General features: G+C 37.9%; 1 protein-coding gene across 1 annotated transcript in view; it reads right to left on the reverse strand.

Moving 5' to 3' along the window:
* The window catches only part of PTPRN2 (protein tyrosine phosphatase receptor type N2), a 625,844-nt gene that overhangs the window by 456,186 nt on the left and 146,605 nt on the right, over nucleotides 1-23,053 (reverse strand). The window contains exon 3 of the mRNA XM_033074413.2: nucleotides 14,070-14,183. Within this exon, the coding sequence (XP_032930304.1) occupies nucleotides 14,070-14,183 (114 nt within the window). The remainder of the gene's footprint in view (nucleotides 1-14,069; nucleotides 14,184-23,053) is intronic.

Here is a 23,053-nt window from a genome sequence, read left to right on the forward strand (position 1 = left end):
CCGCCTTTGAAGAGCCCAAGTGCAAGTCAAGGTCACAATGCTCAGTATTAGAAATGTTGGATGCAATGCTGGACAATAGAAGGAAATGGCCAAAGGTTCAAAGACCCTTCATCCTTCACTTGTAAACAACGCAAACAGATACAGAGATTAATGAAAATGATTACTGAGGTTGAGAATGTAATTTTCACAGTCTTAAAGCTATGACTGGCAAGCTAACTCCTGGCACAAAGAGCCATGTCACATTACCTGATGCTGTGAGACCAATCCTGATGGAATGAACACAAGTAGCTCTCTCACTGTGCATGGCCCAGCTACAGCAAACCTACTGATAAAATGAAGCTTCCTCCCAACATACAGCAACCTCAAACGTACACACCTCAATGATTGACTTTTTATTGCCTAACTAACTCAATAAAACAAAGCTGAGCAATTGCAGCCTGGAAATGAAGGATGTACTGTAATTTGATCTAAAGTTCCTTAAATCTCATATTTATAGGAGCTGCAGTAGGCATTTCATGAGTTGTAGAGAATGTAAATATCACTTGTGCTATAACAGACCATGCTTAACATGAGAACTAAATCTAGAAATACTGAACTTAAATCCATTAATCAGCACTGTAGCAAAGCAGGTAAGGAGACTGATTGTTGATTATTCCCTATATATCTGTGATTCGACCCCAGATGACTAATTTTTCTCTCAAAAATAGACACAGACACCTGATGAATCCTCCACAAATTGAAAGAGCACATGTAAAATATAAGATGCATTATTCAAAGTATGGAGTAACACAACAAGCACCACCAGGAAGGAAATGCTAAGTCCACACTACAATTTATAACAGGGATAATAGCCTCAGGATATTTTTTCTCCATCTCAGAACTAGTGACACTACTCTCAGGGTTCCTGCATTTTGTTTAAATTCTGCTTTGTGGGATTCAAAGTCCTGCAGTGACAAAATCAATACGCATGCTCCACCTGCTGCTCGCTCTTCATTGCACCACTGAAGTTGTAGCATCTATGCAGAGGGATGGATGTTTTGGAAACTCCTATACAAGTTTATAAATTCTCTGACTCAAACGAAAGGTTTCACCGGGTTTCTGATATCATACCTGATTTTCATATCTGGAACTACCTGTAAAAGCCTCTTACCAACTTACCATAGTACATTTTCAGTCAGTAACCCAGACCTTTTAATAGATGCATTTGGGAAATTATTTATGCAGGAGAAAATTTTGAAAGAGAAATTTAAAAAAAAGATCTGTAAAAATGGATGAAATAATACCTGTGCAAAATAAATGAAGACAAGCCATTTCACTCCTATCTTGTTCTTGATGCAAGCAGTGTCTACACCACTAGTCTTTGGAAGCATAATAGTAAAAAGCCATATTAACTTAAGAATACTGTGCTTTACAGACAAAAAGTATTGTTACACTTCTTGTTACATATTAAATGTTGCATATTGATTAATTTATTAATATGACAACATTTTAATTTAAATACATATTAATTAATTAAAATAAGTTACATATTGAATGAAGAGCTTGTTTGCCTATTGCTCAGCCATCCTGGAAGGAAACCAAGAGATTCTCAATTCTGTCCCTTTGATGTCTCAAGCTCTAGGAGGTCAAACCATTGTAAAACTCAGCTGGCAGTTCACCTAAAACTTCCAATGTCCTAGCACAGATCCTCCAGAAAATAAAGACCTTTATTCAGGCATGTTGTGATTCCAGCATCCTTGCCTTGAACTTCTGACTATTATTCTCCTATTTTTCTTGAATCCTTGAAAAAGAAAAATTAAAATAAAGAGGAACATTTTAAAATACTCTGGTATGGCAAAAGCAGAAAATCAATGTAATTTCCTTCTTAGCATCACCCACTCTCAACTGCATCTTGCTCAGTGAAATAGCAGGGAGGTGAAAGTGCTAAAATGGTAGGTTTTATTATAAAAATTGATGCTTTCCATAGCCTAGGCATAGAATGACTAACATAGAAACAGAGATAGGTTCTGTATTTTTAAATTAATGAAACAGTACTAAATAAAGACATTCCAAACCCACTTTATTTTTAAGAGGGAAAATACTGCAGTTTGACTATTTCAACAGATCTGCTTCTACAGCATTTATGTGAAAATTATAAAGATAAAATAGCTTTTTCTCCCCACAAAAAATGACATTACACAACATAGTCACTAAAATATGAAAGACATGCAAACAGGTATATCTTTTCCCTAGTCCAAAAAAAGTGGTGAAGTACAAAAACAAGTGAAATTATAAGATCATAAGAATGTTCTCAAGGTAAAAGCAGAAGTTCTTCCAGTGAAGATTAGTTCATACCATCAATCGTCAGGCAAGGACCTGTACCATGATCTGTCCAACTGAAGTTCAAGAAAAAAACAGGATCTATTCTAGCATAAGCTGAACAAAGGATTCATGCCAAAATAACACAGCAGGATTAGAAATTGCCTGTGCCCCTACCATTCAACAAAGGTCAGAATTCGAGTGCTGATTAGTTTATGCTGCTACGTGGATAACAGATGAGTGCCCAGAGGATTCCAGAAAAATAATTAAAACGTTGCAAGAGCAAGGGCCAGAGCAAACTGCAGCAAAGTTGATTTTTTTTTTCAGTGACCCTGGCAGTAGGAATTTGAAATTGTTTCTCAGGTTCTGTTCAGTCTGCATGGGACTATTGAAGCTGTACCCAGAAGCTACTTAGAGGCCTGGAACATGGCTGAACTTAAATACTGCACTCAGTGAGACACAAAGGACCAAATTTACATGACTAAATGAAAGACAGAGGTAATCAGCCAGTAACACCCCAGTGAATGGACAGCTAAAGCAATATCATCAGTGAAATCAAAGACATGATTCACTTCATCCTATAATTTTCTGAATTTACACTCTTTTAGGCATCCTGAAAGTACCTGTTTCTCTACTGTTTATAAAGAGCCCCAGGAGAGGGAGGCTGCAGAGGTCTGTGTGTGTGAGCTGGGACTGTTCACCCCATGGGAGCTCACAGCTCAGCAGCTACAGAGAAAAGCCAGGGTGGCAAAGTGCTTCAAAAACCATGGAAGTCACTGTCATTAATGGCATGGGAAATGCCAGGGAAAATTGAATGGGATGGGATGGGAGGAGTGGGATGGGAAGTGAAAGGTGGAAGATTAAGTTTTGTAAATTTACAACCCCTTAGCTATTTATATTGAGTCAAGCTGGCCCCCACAGAGCAAATGTAAGCCTGCTTTCAACAGTTACTAAGAGCAATTGAAATAACATCTCCATCCATTTATCTGCTGGAATTACCAAAATGTGGATCACCTGTCCACACATTGAGCAAGCTGGCATCAGGAAGATCTACTTCCTAAACTGGAAACAGCAGCTTTGTGCTACAGTTCTGTGACACTTAGCCTGCTGGCCTAAGAATAAGGCATGAATATCATGTCTTCCCCCAAAGTTCAAAGGAAAACAATTAGTCACAAGGAACCTGGGATGAGGTGAAGGATTACAGAAGAAAAGTAAAGACCAGGTCAACTGAGAGTAGTCATGTACAAGGAATAACAAAGGGATATCTGCACATCTCGTTCAGTCACCATAACTTGGGGAGAAAAATAGAGTGCATTTTACAAACGATGAACCACCAGCCTTAGGAACCAATGTTTGCATGTTAACATATTTTATATATTAATTTTCACACTGAAGGAATGTCTTTAAGACACCCCAGAATGATGCTTTACAGTCAATGGTAGGCTGAGCCTTCAAATAGTTTTGTAACATCATGCAGGAAGGAAATCTGTTGGCTCATAAAGGAGATGAAAGAAGTAGTAAAGAAGAAACAATACAATTATTCAGGAACGTTTCAGCAGAACAGGTAAGTGACCAATTTCATCCAAAATCTTATCAAAACATGAAGTGAGATTGCTTATATACTAAGTGCTAAAGCTGAGCACTTAATTAGACTGTCAAATCTGGGAGGACCAGAAGCAGATTAAACTTTGGATACTTATACACAGTGATCAGACACTGCAGAGCAAAGGAAAGATTGGATGATCATAACTAATCTAAGTTTTAATTAAAATTTAAAAGAAGACAGGTTTTGCACTGCCCACAAGGGAGAAAAAGCAGAGTTACGTCAAGATGGGTTCAAGAGTATTTTTCTCATTTCTGAATTGAATTTGGTATCCACTCTTTGTAAGGTTATTCTTAGCTAAAAGAAAATTCTTTCCTTTTAAGAAACTAATACTGAGGACCACATTCCATTTTCATTTATTGACTGGTGGAGTTATCTCACAGGTTAATAAGATGGGTAGTAAGAAGTTTTCCATGTTGATGAACATTTTGATTTTAAAATTAAATTTAGTGTCTTGATGTCTGAGCATTGACTGCCCTCTGCTCAAGTCTGAATGCAATGTCAGAACAAAGTTCACTTTGATGGAAGTAAAAGGAAGACTATTGTATCATTGTTTCTCCCACATATATGCAAAAATGCTAATGCCCAGTCTTGCATTTTTCAATGAAGATTGTTGATGATATCAGAGCCATCATAACCCAAAACATAAAATAATGTATTTTCCTCCCTATGTAGGGCTGATTGACTTATTTATAATAATTTAATGAGGTGGACAGTTTAACCCTTCTTCTATCTATAAATTGTTTGAAATTAATCTCTAGCGACCCATAAATAGTATTTTCTACCCATAAATATTTTATGGAGGGTTAAGGTGAATTATTTTTAACTTAATGAATTTTTTAATCTCTAATTCTTTTTCTAGAAAAGGGCAACCTGGCCGAAGTCACACAGAACTGACCTTACCAAATACTTTCAGTGGATGATGATGCTCATTACAGTTAGGATACACAGAGATTTTTCTGAAATGAGGATAAATATAATCAGTCTATCAGGTTAGAAATTCACGGGTGATGAGTATCAAAAACATTTGAAGACTCTAAATATTGTCATCTAAAGAGCATTTGTCCAAACCTTTAGAACTTGTACACTGCAGATCAAATGGGAAATCTGGAATTTCACAGGGAACAGACTTTATCATGGAGAGTTGTAAAGAGAAAAGGTATTTGAATGAACAAAATAACTGACCGTTGGCCATGTAGAATTTTTAATTAGGTTTTACACTGTTTTGCAGTATTGGCTGGTATTAAATCCTTCCAGCATCTTGAATGTGACTATGAGCTGGATGCCTGCTAAAGCCTAGTAACTATAAAAACAATGAAAAGATCAATGTTTAACACTGTAATGAACATCAGTAACTATAATATTATCAGAAGTGAACATAGTTCTGTTAGAATTTACCTGGAAGGACTCGAAACTCATCAGCAATTAGAAAAAGCTGAGCTGGAATGCTGAAGTCTTTTCATTTCATTACTCTCTCGACTAAGAAGGGATGAAGGGAGGTCTAAAGACTGCACACAGCTTTCTAGGAATGCATCAAAGAACTAGAGGATGCTCAGGAAGGAAGTTTAGCTCTTCAAAAGAGCCACATAAAAATAAAAGGAACGAAAAAGTTACATTTCTGAAACATGATAGACTCAGGAGCCTTACACTTTTTCTCCCAGTCAGCTGTTTTGCATTGGTGAGTAGCTCACAGATAAAATAAAGAAAATCAATTACCTTACCATGTTAAAGAAATGTGAGAATACAGCACATAGGAAAATCCCACAAAACTCAAAGTGGGGTAAAGAACAAAACATAGTTTAATAGCTGTATGCATGACATATAGCTATTAATGCAGGAAATCAAGCAGGAAGAACATTCAATACCTTCCCAAAAGACTGGAAATTATTTAGCTAGGAATGTAGTGAAAGTCTATGCAATGTTTAAATAGAAACCAGACAACAATAGGAATAAAGACTAAAAATGGGGGGAAACTCCTTTTTTGCCACTATAAGTCTGTGAGAATCTGTAAAAGAAAACTGAGCAATGGAATATTGGATGGATGCTACAATTTTATTATCATGAAGTGCTTTGCCTATTCATGTATAGGCAAAACAAAACAGAAGGAGATGCTTGAAATGTAGTGAGTATATGCTAAGAATCAGCATTTAAAAAGCAAAGTAAAATTTAAAAAGAAATTTAGCATTACTGAGCCTTTTCAGGAAACTGCTACATTTGTCAGAAGCACTCTGCCACAGCCATGAGGTAAACAATGAAAACACTTTAAGTGGAAAATAAAAAGCCAACAACATATTTTATGTATGTATATATATAGATATATGTATATATATTTACTTTTTCTACAGAGAAGGGAAAAAAGGGGAATTTTTGGGAATTCACACCTGTTACTAAAACAAAGTAAAGCTTCAATCTTATCAAGATTGTGTGAGGGACAAAATCTACCCATTGAAGTTTTGTATTAATAAATTAAATAATGATTTTGAGAAATAAGCCAAAAAGTTTCAGAATTTAGAGTACAGTAATTTCACGAATACAAGCCGCACCAATTTGACTAAGATTTTGCTCCTAAACCGGAAATGCGGCTAATAATCAGGAGCGGCTAATACAACCTCAGAAGTGCCTGCCAGAGTGCTGAGCCGAGCAGCTGCAAAGTCGGCATTTTGCGATTGTTACAAATCGCTACTTTGTTGCACCGTGGGTGGAGCCTGGCTCCCTGTAGGCAGCACGGGGGGCGGGGAGAGAGGCGGGAGAACTCTCTTTCCTCCTCTGCCACAGCCCAGGGGAGAGACGGGGGGGGCCCGGCGCCGCCATTGCTGCGGCCCGGGGAGGAGAGGGGGGACCAGGGCCGCCCCTACCGCGGCCCGGGGAGGAGAGGGGGGACCCGGGCCGCCCCTACCGCGGCCCGGGGAGGGGGGGGGAAGCCCGCGCCGCCATTGCTGCGGCCCGGGGAGGGGGGGGGGAAGCCGGCGCCGGCATTGCTGCCGCCCGGGGAGGTGGGGGGGAAGCCGGCGCCGCCATTGCTGCGGCCCGGGGAGGGGGGGGGAAGCCGGCGCCGCCATTGCTGCGGCCCGGGGAGGGGGGGGGAAGCCGGCGCCGCCATTGCTGCGGCTCGGGGAGCCGACGGGAGCCCCGCGCTGCCATTGCTGCGGCCCGGGGAGCCGACGGGAGCCCCGCGCTGCCATTGCTGTGGCCCGGGGAGGGGGGGGAAGCGCGCGCCGCCATTGCTGCGGCTCGGGGAGCCGACGGGAGCCCCGCGCAGCCATTGCCGCGGCTCGGGGAGCCGACGGGGTGCTTTGTCCCAGCCCGCCGCCGCCCCGGCAGGAGCGGGGAAACTCCGTCCCTGCCCGCCGCCGGCGCCACGGGCGCGGGAAAGCTCCGTCCCCGCCCGCCGCCGCTGCCGTAGGAGCAGGGGAAGCTCCGTCCCTGCCTGCCACCGCGGGGCAGCGCCGACCCGGGGTGACCGAGCCCAGGGGCAGCGCCGGCCGGCCCCGAGCTGCAGCACCGTGCTGGACCACCTGGCCCCGTCAGCGGCCCCTAGCGGGCCGAGCCTGCACAGCCTTAGCTCAGCCAGTAAACCCCGCCCTCCCGCGGTTCTGTTACTAATTGCACGCAGGTCCTCGCTGCGAACGACAGAGCGGCTTATATTCGTGTGCGGCTTATCTATGGACAAAAACCAAAATATTTGCCAACACCCAGAGATGCGGCTTATAGTCAGTGCGGCTTGTATTCGTGAATTTACTGTAAATATTAAAAAGCTAAAAAAATATGTCAAGCACTGGGTGTCATTAAGAATTTATATCTTAAAAAAACATGAGGCCATGTAGATAGAGATTAGAACTGTAGATAAGGATACGCAATGAATATAGAAATAGAAAAGGAAAATATTCCCTAGCAATAAACAAGTCAAGAAGAAAGCACTGGGAATGCAATGATAAAAAAAAACAGTCTTATGTTGAATATGTAAATAGGCTATAATTACAGATTAATGGTACAAAATGGCATAATTAGTCTGGGTATGCTATATTGTTATTCACAGTTTCCAAAAGTGGTGTTATTAGAGTATATAGCAGCTAAAGAAGTAATCTCATGCTTGAATTGAGACTTGCTGACATTCCAAGTGTGGGAAAAACTGATAATGAACTGTAATTTGATTGATGCATTTTCAAGTGTGTTTTAAAAACATATTATGTACCTATATCATGCAAACTTGGTGTTCGCCCAGCCCAATGTTCCTATGGAAGGGGTTAATTTTTTTTAATTAACTAGGAGGTTAAGAATGAAGTTCAGAGCTCCCTGTGACATCATTAACATGGGAGCACATTCATGAACATCCCAAATACAAAGACTCTCAGCAGTTGAGCTGCTGCCCAGTGCTGAGAACCATCCAGAGGATGCCTGTTGAGCTGCTCAGGGAAGCCCAAAAAGAAATAAGAAGAGGCATCTGCATTTTTCCACAGAAGGAACAAACAAAAACAATCCTCAATTTTCACAGACCAGAAAGAGAACAAATTAAAAAAGAGCCCGCACAGACATGGAAAAGACAAAACATTAATGAAAAGGTTAAAATCCACGAAGTGCCACACAGATCTTTTAAACAAAATAAGTAAGGCAAAAATTGATCAGCAGCCTTAGATATTTGCATTATATTATCACTAATTTCTAAGTTTCCTTTGGAAGAAGAGCTGTAAAGTTACCTGACCACAAAGAGTTTGTCACTTCTAGTTGATAGAAATATGACACAAAGGAGACGTGCAGACCTTTTCTCCTCTGTACCAAACATATTATTTTATCAAAAACAAAAGTAGAAGCTCTGATTGGTCATTCTTTCTAGACAAGAGAATGTGGTGCTGTCATGATGACATATATGTCTTCCAAAAAAAGAAAAATTCAAATGATGCAAAATCAAAAAGCTTTACGCAATAGTAAATATAATTATATATATTATTATATACCATAATAATTTTTGTAATTCCAATGCATTCTTCATAAATACCAATTTCCTGAAAAGAATCTTTTTCACAAATATATTATATGGTATCTGACAAGTCAGTGCCATGTCAGATTATGTCTGGTAAGCAGAGAAGCCATATAAAGAAAGGAACAGAAAAAAAATAAAATCTGTGGGTTTTGGTACTCTGCTTTGTAACACATGGGTGTTCAAAACAGAATCTGCTGCTCTATAAATAAATCCTCTTGCTTTTTCTGAAACTCATTCTTTTCTGAACTTCCATTTATGTCTTTGAAGACTGAAAAATGTCAGTGGTGCTTCAGCACTTAACAAAGGCAGGAATTTTTTGCAACCTTTGCAGCACGTTTTTGTCCATTGAGGCAAAAAGTTAAGGCGGCGTGACAGTGATAGCAGGAGAAGGTAAATGTGTCCAGTCCCAGCTGAGCTCCTCTGGAGGAGTTCATCATGGGACTTATGCTTCAATTCCTGGCTTCAGCAGCCATCTAGGAGAAGAATTTGCTCCGTAGCCAGATGTCTGGAGCAGGCTGATGCCCAGGAAATTAGATGTAAACACACTGCTCTCTGCCAAAGAAGAGTTTGCCTTCATTTATATCAATATTTCAATTTAAAGAAAAAACTGCTTTCTCTTACCTCTCAGGGTTTCAGCTTTCTGTATTCCTCCATAATGATGTGATAATCACCTCACAAATATGTGCAAGAACTGCATTATTCCTTTTAAGTTTATTTCCAAACTGAGCTTATAAAGGTTTACTTTCAACTCTTACCTTTCTTGGAGTAAAAAATTATACTTTTTCTTGAAAAATAGTCCTGACTGAAAGAAATATTTAGCAACCCCTTTGTAATTCACAAGGTATATTTGACAAGTCACATTCATTTCAATTTTCAAGTTAACTGATTGTAAATCATTTCAGTTTTTTAAACAAGTTTGCTGTAAGAGTATAAAATTATTTCTAGCAAAGTTATATTAATCACCTTACAGTTAACTGGTTAGAATTAATTTAAGACAGATAATTTTTTCTCCCTGTCAAGAGCTTCCTGGCTTGCAAACAAAGCAATAAGAGGGGAAAAGTACTATTTTTTTAAATAGTCTGTAAATATGCTGCCTATTGCTACAGCCCATGAATCTCTCCACAATTTCTTGCTGACTTAAACTACATGAAAATTTAAAAGCACATCCTACTCTTTTTGGTTCTCTTAATATTACTGTTGATATCTGAACATCTTAAGCAGGACTTTGTTGATAACAGAGTGAAATAAACTGCTTTCTTTGAAGCTACCATTTTGAACAAGGTGTCATTGCAAACTTAAGTAGCAGCAAGCACACTGAGGAATCATTTAGGAATGGCTCCAGCTCACACAAAAGTAAAATTTAAAAAAAAATATAACGGATCTGTTTTTCAGTCACTGCACATTTCCTGCAGAAAAATGAAAATAGAGGTAATTAAGTTACATTTTGAGTAAAACAGAAGCTGAAATACTGATTATTACTCTAACATTGTTTCTTATACGCAGCAACCTGTCAAGCTGTGCTAGAATCTGTGTCCATGAGCATGGAGCAAACACAAAAACACTTCCAGCTCAGGAGAACCACACAACACCAAGGGCATAGAGCTAAAGTACAAATGCTGCAAAATACTTTTCTGGACTTGGAATCTTTTATTACATTTTTTTTTCCCTAAACGTGCAGTGCCCTCTCTCAGAGGCAGAATCCCAAGTCAGATGGGCATTTGTTGTGACCAAGAGCAAACCCTCTTGTCCTGATGTTTTTAAGGAAGTGTGCCCAGCCTCTGAGCAGTTCCATCAGGAAATGCTCATTGCTGTGGCAGCTGCACATTCACAGAGTTAGTACCACATTATCATGCTGCTATTTCTAATCACTGCTACTATGTCTAATCCCATGAAACACACATAAATGCCTCTTGGAGCATGCAAGTTAAAAAACACTACTGTTCTCATTTATTATTGCATATGGTGGTGTTTCAAGTACTACTCATGTTTGAGTTATGATGTCCCATGCTCAGCTCTCCTATCAGCTCTGATTTACAGGTCAATAATCAATGTGGAACTGTTTCCACAACCTTGTTAAGAATCTTATTTCAGTGAATACTTTGCCATTACAATATAAATGTGACTATTGTAGGGACAAGAAGAAAACTATTTTTTAAAAATAAATTTAATGCACTTAGGTTAAAAAAAAAAAAAATTCTGCATTTTAGCCCAAACCAGGAAATGCACACATGATTTGTCATTCTTGTATACTCCAAAAAATATCTTCTTCCAAGTTGGACAAGAGGATGCAGAAGACCAACCACAGGGATAAGTATCTCCCTTTCCTTCAGGCACTACTCATTCACTCCTCTATGCTGACACTTCCTTCCCTTTTCAAATTATTCAGACCCATCTATATGGCATCATTTTGTCTGTCCTGTTTATCACACAATGAAAAATGTTTCAATTCCTCATAAATTATTATGAATTATAATATAAAGTACAATCAGCTTCAGAAAGTGATTTATCATGTTTCAGCACCAGTGAGAAGGGTTTTTCCCATACAGACAGTCCCATTTATAAACACTGAACCTTCAGAAAATCTTCATGAGAGTTTGACTGACTCAAGGACAGTGTGAGTGAAAATGATGTGAGCAAGGGTATTTGAATGCTAACAGATCATTTCTTTGTAGGGAACTGTCTAATATTCCAAGGCATTCATTTCTATCATCAATCTACCCAGTAGATAGTGTAGACAAAGATAGACTCAATCTGTGAAGAAGACATAAAAACTGTATCATTATGAAACCTGAATTCAATTTTAGTCAAAGTCCTTTATTAAACAGATTATCATCAGGTGTGTCAGTCATCTAAGCCTCTGTCTTATTCTTCCCCATTGTAGTAAACATTTAGAGTTGGCAGAATCACAAATTCTGTTTGCTATTCACATCACACTGTCCTTTGTTTTATAGATCTCACCGTACACTCTTCCATTTGGGCCGTGATTCAAACATAGGCACCACTTTCTTACAAGCAATCAGCAAAGAGGGATGAAAAAGAATGTACATTTTATAAAGTTTTCTATTGATTTTTTTTTTTTAATTCTATGGAAATATATTTCAACAGACTATTGTCAGGGTTGGGGAGGGAGAGGAAGATCTTAGTAATTCTGCAAGAATATATCAGGAAGGAAACAAAATAGACAAACCAAGTCACATTAGAAAATTAAATAAATAAGAACCTAGAAGACCACTCAAGTTAATTACCCTCAGAATATCTCATCCTTAATTGTATGTACATCTAATAAAAATAGAAAGGGTTCAATATAGGCATTACTGAAATTTTTACTAATCATGAGACCTACCATACAGTCTTTCAAGGGAACATTGTCCGGTTGTTTACAGAAAGTAGAGAACAGATACAATAGATATTGTCCCCTATTCTTCCCAGGGAAGGTGGGCACCATCAAGCTGAGCTAGACAGAACTCTTTTGGAGAAGACAAGAATGGGGTATCACACAAATAAAGCAAATAAGACCTCTGAAAAAATTAAGCCTTTCTGGTGGTTGCCTGAAATACTTGTGCGGTCTTGACAATGTTTCATCTATCTTTACTGCAGAAGTGGTTATCCCATTTTGCACACCATGTGCAGGAGAACAGCATTAACTGTGCAAGTGACCATCACAGCCAAAACAGGACCTGAGGGCTGGATGTTTTATATCTGATAGCACCAATAAGCAGCAGTCTCTTGTCTGAGTAACCTGTCAGCAATCCATCAATTTGATAGTATTGTTTCTACTCCTTCCATATTTCTGTCCCCACTAAACAAAATTTGCAAGATATTAAGAGTAAAAAGAAAAAAAAAAAAGTGATTTTATCACATCAATGATATGAGCATTCTCTTATGTTTCATAGATATATTTAAGATTCCCTTCATTGGGATACCTAGAGACCACAAAAACAGCTGTAAAGTTTTGTGTCAGTTCGAATGCACACATATAATGCACCTCTGAATGTCACAAGTAAAGCAGATAAAGGCAGAAGTCTAATTTCCACCATGGTTTCAATCTGTTTTCCTTGTCCTTTTTTTTGCTATAAAAAAGCATATTTTAATGTTCAAGTTTTCTTAAAAGAAGCATACTACAGTTTCCCGCAACAAAAAAAAGTAAAATCCAGGAAGGTGGGTTGTGGATAATAAAGGTCCTAGGAAGTATGGTTTTATTGATCAGAGTCACAAGTACTATTCATATGTTACTGTTAATCAGGCAGGAGCTACTACAATCAAGTTTTGCTGAGTTTGTCTCATTTGGAGGGGCTGCTGGGCAACAAATAAATCCCTGGAAAAATTTAAAATGCTCTAAATGAGTGTCCAAACTAGAAGTCCAGTCTCTAAGCAGAGGCCCACACTTCTGAGAAATCAAACTTTTCTCATTATTAAACGAGCATCATGCTAATACAACATTACTACTTTGTCATTGAGATTGTGATTGGAAAATATTTAGGTAAAAACACCCACATAGATGATGCAAGTGCAAAGTTAAATATTCCAACAATACTCTTGGAACAATTTGGATTACAAAAATATTTTGGTCCAGTGACTGTCTACAAGAGATGTTTATTTCATGTATTAGTATCTGAAAGGTTTTTTCACCTTACTGCCTTTCACTTTATGCAAGTTTTGATTTGTTAGTTCAAGTTATGCCATTCAAAAGCTAGAAAATCCTTTCTGGCTTTGGAAAGAGCAGAGAGATTAACACTGGAAAGGTGAACAAAAATTAAAAGAAACAGACCAGCTGCAGCTGGTAATGAGAGCAGTTTTTTTATCTGAATTCATTAAAAAGTTCAGAACAGTTTCCAGTTAACTGGAAATTTTGTGTTTTCTGCCCAGGCACCCTAAAATATGCTGTGGTGCACAAGGCAAACCGTTTTTTTTCCTTTCCTGCTGATTTATTTATTTGACACCAGCATTCATGGATGCTAACATTTTCTAGCACAGTGTCAGTCACAGACATGCTACACAGGGAGGAATTCTCTCCTGGAATTGCTTCCCCAGCTCCTCCTGGCACATTCAGTGAATCCAAAGGCTTTTTACTTTTATGAAGTCTGCACCAGCAGGGCTGAAACACAAATATGTTCAAAAACTTCTGGAGACATCACCTCAGAGGGAGCACAAATAATTGTAACCCCCAGTGCATCTAACCCCACTCGGTACCTCTGTGTGAGAGCTGCTCCAGGATGATCCTCAGGTGCTGCAGAACAGGGGCTGAAATGTCATATTTATAGATGTCTATTACTGGCACTCGCTGACATCTCCCAAATATTCCATCTGCAGGAAAGAAAAAAAAAGAGAAGGAAAAATACACATTTCGTTTTCTGAGAGGCATGATGAGATGCGCATTTCCAATGTATCCTAATTATATACTGAAGGAACCTTTTAAAAGACACTTTAAAAAGCTATCAAAGGACCACTGAAGTCATGAGACAGGATCTTTTCTATCAAAATAAATAAATACTGGAAAGAATATTAGTTGGAGGAATATCCTATTGTATGAGATACGCATACAGTTTATTTTATAAAGTATTTTCAGACTTCTGCTTCCCAAATCGTTAGATGTAAGACTTCTTTACTGACAATTCAGTGAGAGAAAACCTTAATGTTCAATGCCTACTATGTTGTGGATGAAAAGTGCAGCATCTAGAAATATAAATATTAATTTGCAGAAACTATGTGGATTTGCTGAAACATTTTTAATGCAGGAGCTGTGTGTTAGGCATTGGTAAATGAGAGCTGAATCCATAATGGCTAGTAAAGGCTCATTTCAAGTAGTACCCTCTAATGAATGCAATAAAAGAAAGCTCCTCACAGAACAATGAGATATTAATGTGGCCTAATTTATTTAGCTCCATTCCATTTGTCTGAAATGACAGACTCTTCTCATCAATGTCTTTTCAAATCACACCTTCTAATTAATTTAGCTTCTTATTAGTCTTTATTTAGAGAATTGTTCATTTTGAGGCAAGCTTCCTGTGTATGTGTGGGAGGAACAGGGAGTTCAAACATTCAAATTACCTTTCTCCCTTTCATACAAAAGCCTAATTCAGAGTCTAGGTGCTTCACATACAATCTGACCATCTGCAATTCTGGGTCTCTGAGAAAGAAAGAGGTTTCATTTATTGTTCAAAATAGTTCTCTTCTATATAGTGATCCAAAGGAAGCAATTTAAATGCAACAAGTTTAATTAGCAAAATATTCTACTGCAATCCTAGTTTTAACACAGTAATTACTTCTGCTCTGATACTACATCTATGCTCCAAAAGGAGAACTACATCAGATGAGCAGAAAATAAGGGTAAGCATTAATTTGCAAATGTCCATTACTTTCTGTGCTACTTCACAGAGCTAAAAGACTACAAATGGGAACTACTGGCCCAGCTGTTCACTAAACACAAATAATGGCATAAAAGAAAATAAACCAAACCAGGATGCAGAAAAAGGGCATTATTAGCCCTCACTGTTAAACACAAATACCTCATTGAAATTAGCCAACTTCTTCTTTCTTCGCCTTTCCAATCCTCCTGTCACTTACAACTGCCAAATTAAGTTAATTCAAATTAAAACCCTACATCTGAATCTAATTTTGCTATTGGAAACTAGATTTAATTTGGAAACCACATAGACAGATATGGTTTGGTTTTTTTATATCTGAGGTGAAAAGCAGCCTAACAACAGATTAAAATATTAATCTCTGTTTAAAAACCTGCTGCAGTTGAAAATAAGCAAAGTATATAAATATCAGTCAGCTTGTAAATGGATGGATAACAGGAATAAGGTTTTGATTCAGAAAGGAGCAGAAGAGCATCTCAGTGTTTATGAATAAGATTGTTCAAAATGAAACATAGCCTGAAACAGCCAGATCTATTTTGGAATACCACCATTAGTGGCTACAAACAATTAGGACAAAATCTATGTTTGCATAAACAACTCATATTCCATGCATTTTTTAGAGATAATGTACCTTAAAAACAATTCTAATCTTATTTTAGAGTCCAGAAAAGCATTCATATTCAGTAAAAATGAAAGATTTTTGAATTAAGTATCATTTAAGGATATCTCCATGGATGCAAAAGCTAATTCACTCACAAACTCTAAAAGAGACCAAACCATTTTCCTAAACTCAGAGTTTTCAGAAGCCTTCAGCCTACTTCCTTTGAATAGAACAAAACACATTTAAATTCTAAAATTAACAATTAGCACATGAGCCTGAGCTGCATTATACAATCTATCCAAAAACACTGAGACTGCTTAGGGAGAAACTGCAAGTTACTTTGGCTTTTGTACTTGAAATATGGGCATAATAAGGAGGGGCTGCAACCACAAATAGCACTGGGCTCTGCTAAATGTAGCACGAGGAGAGTGGAGCAAGAGCAGAATGCCCCAAGGAGTGGTTGGCAAATACCAGCTCTAAAATACAGAGGATCTTTGTGCCGGGGATTACAGTTGGACTGGAGTCGTGCAAATAATACATTTCATAGTTCAGCTGCTTTTTCTAAAAAAAAAAAAAGTTTGAATTTTCCCAGATTTTTCTGCTTGTTTGGGGCTTGCTTTTTTTTTTTTTTTTTTTTTGTTGGGGCTGGTTTGTTTGGTTTTGGGTGTGTTTCTATTTGTTTAATTCAATTTTTTTTCAATTAATAAGGTTTCTGTGGCAAGATATAAGACCTAAAAATTAAATTGAGGTTGGGCATTCAATGTTCAGGGTGTCTTTTAAATAAACTTTCTTTCAGTTACACAGATTGCAGGAGAAGAAAAGGCAAGGGAGAGATATTTTACCAAGAAAAATCATCAAAGGTGCTCCTCTTTTACTTTCAAGAAACCTAAATGGCAGATGTGGTGTCAGAAATGGCTTAGGTCCAGCACAAAGCTCATTTTTATTTTAAAAACAGATTGAATTAAATTACAGCTAATATTTTAAATATCCATCAGTCTGCCATGAACTGTCCCACTCACTGTGGCATTTACAGTAAGTCTGTACATGGTGCATCTTTCTGGACCCTGCTGTGCCTCAAACAGTGGGAGAAATGCCCAAAGTTGGGCATTAAGAAAAAAAAAAAAAGAAAAAGAAAGTGGAAAACTCACAGATTTTACAGAAGATGGATTGGAGCAGAGGAAGTTCAAAGAGTGAGTGATGTTTTAATAGCACCATGCTCCGTATCCCTCTAGCTGCTGAGTGTTCATACTGAACTTCCATTAAAGTTGTGTTAGGAGAGGGGATGTAGCACACAAAGGACATCTGCACTTTACACAAGCCCAGAATGAGGGAAGGTTGAGACTGTTCAACAGGGACATATGTTTGCTATTAAGGTGTTATCATTTGCTGTCAGCAAAAAGTAAAAATTTCCATAATATTATCTTAAAAGTTAGACTTAGACTTCAAAAAATCTGCATTAACAACATGCTCACATTGGTTTTTAGAGAGCTACTAGATTTGTTTTCAAAGAAGAGACTAAACCAGAAGAATAATACACTCATATACCCAAGGAAACAGTAAAATTACTTTTTTATCCATTTGGGTCTTTTGCTGATAGGCCTAATATTTCAAAAGAAACACAAACATAAATTTTTACAAGCTTTTATTTAAAATCTTGAATTTTGACAAATCTTTGTATACTAAAGAGTTAGATGTTAAGATTAAAAGGCACAAATTTACTGTAATTCAGGTGTCCAATAAGATCTCAAATAGTGTCAGATGTCTTTTATTAAAGACAACACCCTGGACTAGGGTACATGTGTATTTACACTGAATATTTATCAACTTCTAGTGAAAAAATTACAGCTGTTAGATTAAAACATGAGCAAGTCAAAACACAAGTTCTTGAAAGCTGATCATTGAGAGAAGTTTAAAAGAAAATAGAAAACACCCATCATTATTCATTATTATTGCCCATTTGTCATGAATTAGCCCATATTTATGACCTTTACCTACTGAGAAAGTACCACATCACATTCATGATTGACATCCAGGTACTGAATTATGTAAAAGAACACCACAAAAACCTATAGTTTGAAATAGTTTTAAAGAGTTGATTGGCCAGTATGTTCACTTGGTAAAGCAGACAGCCATCAAGTGCTTAAGAGGCACTAAAAAGTTTTTGAAAATTTGGGCTGAGTGACAACCTTCACCTTGCAGGCAACATTATTTGTGGGCAGTTGATTTGTGATGTTCTTTTTGGGCAGTCTTTCCCTACCCCCCCCAAAAAAAAAAAAAAAAAGAAAAAAAAAGAAAAAAAAAAAAAGTAAAAACAAGTTGTCCCATCCTAGAACCACTGTGTATGGCTAATCTTGTGACTGAAACAAAGACAGATGTATCCAAGACATGGCACAGTTTGGAGTAATTCTTGTTGAGTGTCTTTTGCTACTGAGCAAAGGTGTGAAGACTGGTAGAGATACTGGTGTTTGCAGGCAGCTGAAAGCTTGATATATGTAAATTAAACTATTGTGCTGTGCAGTAATTAATTATTTAGATCTGCACACAGTGAAACTTTCACATGCCACTGACGAGTGACCTTTGCAAAGGAGCCTTCAAGCAGATGCTCTGAAGCACCTGGTTCTTCTGCTCTTCAAACTTCCTGCAGAGCCAGAAAGGAGCAGCTCTCCAGACAGAGTCAGTACTCACATACATGGGCCAACCAACACTTCAGCTTCCTTGCACTAATTACCTGACAATTGTTAACAAATTAAACTAAAGCGCTGTATAAAATTCAAGTTTTGCCCCATACTGCAGTCATTGCTTTGTTCTTGTGTTATGTAAAAAAGAAAGTCCACAGTGGTGTGTCAAATGGCAACTTCTGCCACCTTGGCTTGCATCATTTGTGCTCTTGCAGTTAACAAGAAAACCTCCCATAATGCTCTCAATGGGCATCATTTTCCAGCAACTTAACCTTCTGTAAGAAAAGAATCCTTTCTTCTTACTGAATGTGGACATTACACTCCTTCCCCTGGCTAGTGGTTTAAGGTGCTATAAGGTCCAGTAAGAGTCTGAATTGCCTGCTTAAATCCTTTTCCAATGGGAAGCACAATATTTGCATCTCAAAAGTCTCAAGATACTGAACTTCAAGGTCACAGATGTTAAATGTTTAGGAAGTAAGAAGGAGACTGTTACAGTATTTTATTCTTCTCTCCCTGCTGTTTGTCATAGTATGGAGTTTGTTTTCAAAATCCCTTTTCAAAAATTAAAAAGAAAATAATTAAATGTTACTGTTCCTTGAACAGGACCTTAAGTTTTATGCCAGCAGCCTTATTGCAAAAGATATAGTCCACAAATTCACATTCAAGATTTACAAGTAAAGTCTTCAGCAAACACCATATTTTTAATATTCTATCTATTAAAAAAGATTTGTTCATAATTTATATCTCTCCTTTTATATTCATTTTGCAAGTAAGGTAGAGATAATACAGATAGAGCAGCAGTGGCTTCTACAGCATCATTTCTCATACAATCTTTGGAAAACTGAGTCCAGTGCTTCCAACAGCAAATCTTGCAGTGGTTGAGCAGAAAAGCTGCTGTGTGCAATCAGGGGAGCTGAGAGCAGCCTTCCAAGGGACAACCTCCCCCTGCTCAACTTTTACAACCTTTTTGTCATTTAATTTTATCTCCATAGTCCTCGGTTGTTTCCTCAGTGGTCCTTGGTTATTCCTGTTTTGGAGCAGTAATAGTGGCATCTAGTGGACAGGGATCAGTCCTGGAGCACACACTGCTCACCTCCTGAATTCACTGCTTCCAGATCCCTTTGGATCATCATTTGCATCCCAGCACAGAACTAAGCAGCTCCAGCCACCCCCAACCCACACTGTCCTTCCCTATCCTGATGGGTGACAGGCAGGTGGAAGACTTTAAGGCAGCTATTTAAAATTAAGAGATATGATTTTAAAATTAAAGGCTATGATATTTGTTTCTAGAAGTAAAGCATTATAAAGACAATTAAGGGAAGTGCACTGAGACAGTTTAACAAGAGTATCTGGTGGAATTCTGCTTTTGCTACTGTGTGAGACACAAAACATTAGCAATAAAAGTAAATCCTCAGCTTCAAATAAAACACAGCATATTTTTGTAGATTTATTTTGTTAACATAATAGAAACACCATAAAATGCAGAAAACAATGGAGTAGGATACTCTACACATGAATTTTTTTTTATCCAACAAAAAATTGCCATGCAGAGATAACTAAGAGTTCAGTAAAACCACTCTTCCTCAGCTACTGAATAAACTGCTGCCTGGAAGGCAAAGGTACCTTTAAAAACAATTCTGCTGCAATCCAGATAACCTAACAGTCCTATAAAAAAACTCTAACAAGATTTAATGCCTCTTCTCACCTCTCTGGACCCAGATATTTAAGGAAAAAGGTGGATGGCTGGTCTACTTTGAATAATTCCCCAAACCTAAAACCCTCAAATATTTCTGCCCATTGAAAGAATCGGGTAGGATGTTAGTGGTTATGAAAGTGCTCATATTAAAAGATAAAAGCTAACATTAACAGCAGCATTAGTTAGCTGTTGTGCAAATACTGTGATAGGGCTGGGATTTGCAAAGCTCCAAATTATTCTGAGGCATGAACAGCTCCTCTGGGCATTATGGTCCCCTTGTCTCAAGGAGTAATTCTGACTGCAAGTTCTGGAGGACTCAGTCCTTCCTAAAAAAAAAAAAAAAAAAAAAAAAAAAAAAAAAAAAAAAAAAAAATCTTCAACAGAAGGGAAATATAATTTCAGTAACTATTTCTGCTAATTTAGGTGCTGGATTGTACAGTCCTAAAGCATTATGCACGCTTAGATATCTTTCTTCTAAGTTACAACAGAAATATGTAAATTGTAGAGAAAGTAACTAAAAAATCCTCAGTATGGCAAAAGGAGGGAAGGAAAGGCCTATGAAAAACTGAGTTACAGGCTAACAAAGCAAGAGGAGAGTAGGCTTGCCATGAAGAAAGTGCTGCTGCTTCCAAAAAGCCCCTAAGTTATTCAGCTAAGAGAATGAGAGGTGCAGATTTCAATGCCCACTTTATGTGATTCAGAGCACAGAAATGAAGCTCAGCCTTAACAGGTCATACTTAGGCCTTGCAAACATTGAAATAATGGCCATTATCCTCCTTGGGAGGAGAGGCCAGGAGGGACTTTAAGGAAAGGAAAAAGTGGAGTTGAAAAGAAAGCAGGTCTTAACATTTTGCTGCTAGAGCTAATGTTCAAGTTGGATAATGCTTCAATAACTTGGTACTTTCTTAGAGAACCAAATTCGAGCTTTCCACTGCTTAGGTAACTATGTGGCATGAAATTTATGTTTTTGGCTCTGTCATGAAGATAATAAAGGATCAGAAAAAGGGTGACTGAATCAACACCTTCCACATCCAGATAACCACTACAGGCTGTAAGCAACAGGAACCATCTGCCTCTAATTTTGATCAGAGGCAAATCCAGAAAACCTTTGAGGAAAAAAGCCCAAGAACTTGTAATTGTAATATGTTGAGAGGGCTTTTCTAAGCAAAACTATGCCTTCAGTATTCGCTGTGATGCTTCTAAGAAAAAAGACCTTGCAATCAAAATCCTCTGAGCAGCAACTCCCTTTCTGGTCAATCCTGGTAGTAAAGAGAAAAGGGAGGAAAGATTTAAACATAGAAATCCTCCTCCTAAAGGATAAATACTTTAAATTCAAGTATAAATCAAGTATTAGTAAGCTTACAATACAGCTATCTCTTCCTTTAACATGTTTAGCCACTGGACTGCAAGATTAACATGTTGGTTAAACAGACATTGCTATCTCAAAACTGAGAAATCTAAGCCATGTGCCCTCCCCTATTTAGAAAAAGCTTTTTTTTCCTAGAAAAAAGACAGGATACTGCACCAAAAGATATGAATAAACTAGAGAAGTTCAGAGAAAAATGAAAGAAAGAAGGCAGTCACATAGAGCCTTAAACATTGAACTACCTGATTCTTTACAAGAAACACTAAACGTTTGTGCAACCTGGTTGATTAATTATTTATGACATTATTGAGAGAAATGGAGTGAAAAGACAAAAATGAACATTTTGAATCAGAACAAGTTTCAAGCAGGGAGAAACTATTCTGGGGCTGTTCAGCTCCCTCCTGGAAGAGTAATGGAGCTCCTATTGCTTGCACTGTTTAAAATTAAGCCAGAGCAACAAGGAATGGTGAAACATGAACAATTCTTTTTCTTTCTTTACACAATATGCATTTATGAACAGAGGTTACTGAAGGGACTAACAATTTATTTATGGAATCAATGAGATGCAAATATACTAATGCTTATTTATGTACACTAATTTTCCAAGTATCACTGAGATGTACTTCAGTCACTTCGAGGATCCCCATTACATTTTTGGTTGGTGCCAAGAACCACTTTGGTGCTGGCAATGTCTTCACTGTGTGATCAGACTGAAGCTGCTCTTGCATCTATATTCCCAAGGCAAAAATAACTCTGCAAGGAAACATGTTCAGCAAAATGCATTTCTGCATTAATTTTAATTATTTTGTATTAAAAACAAAGTAGGGAAAGTTTTAACTTGTCCTAAGTGCCAAGAGCTTATATTTTAAGAGTTAGTTATTATGTGTTTGCAAGAGACACTGTTCTCATGAAAACATGACTAATGACCATTCCATTCATACTCACCAGCTGCAGTGTCTAATAGAGCAAACTGGGTTTATTTCTGTCCTTTGCCAAACTAGAAGCTTTCTAGATCTTTGCAGGACAATATTTACTGAGACAGAAGATTGCTTTTGTAAGCTGAGTTACTGAATTTATTCCTAAATGGAACTGACTTCAGATGTGCATGGAATTATAGAAATAAAGATCTCCACCATGTTCCCTAGCTACGAAATATTAAAAAAATTAAGGAAAATTATAGTATGTGAACCTGAAAGCATCAGTAGAAAAATTGAGTGCAATCCTTTAGGGAGGGGAAGGGAGGAGAATTCCTTATAAACAAGGATAACTTCAGAGTGCTGCACTCTCTGGCCTGATTAAAACTGTTTGCAGCTATCTCAGAAATCTCTACACCTTGCTCAAGTCTGAACTACGCCTACAGAAGCCACAGCACATCAGGCTGCCTCTGACAGCTTAGGCTTGGGCACTGGAACAGCCAAGCACCTCACTCAAACTTTGACATCAGGATGCTAACAGTTTCAACTGAACAGTT

The sequence above is a fragment of the Catharus ustulatus genome, chromosome 1 (assembly GCF_009819885.2).
Source record: "Catharus ustulatus isolate bCatUst1 chromosome 1, bCatUst1.pri.v2, whole genome shotgun sequence".
Taxonomy (NCBI): domain Eukaryota; kingdom Metazoa; phylum Chordata; class Aves; order Passeriformes; family Turdidae; genus Catharus; species Catharus ustulatus.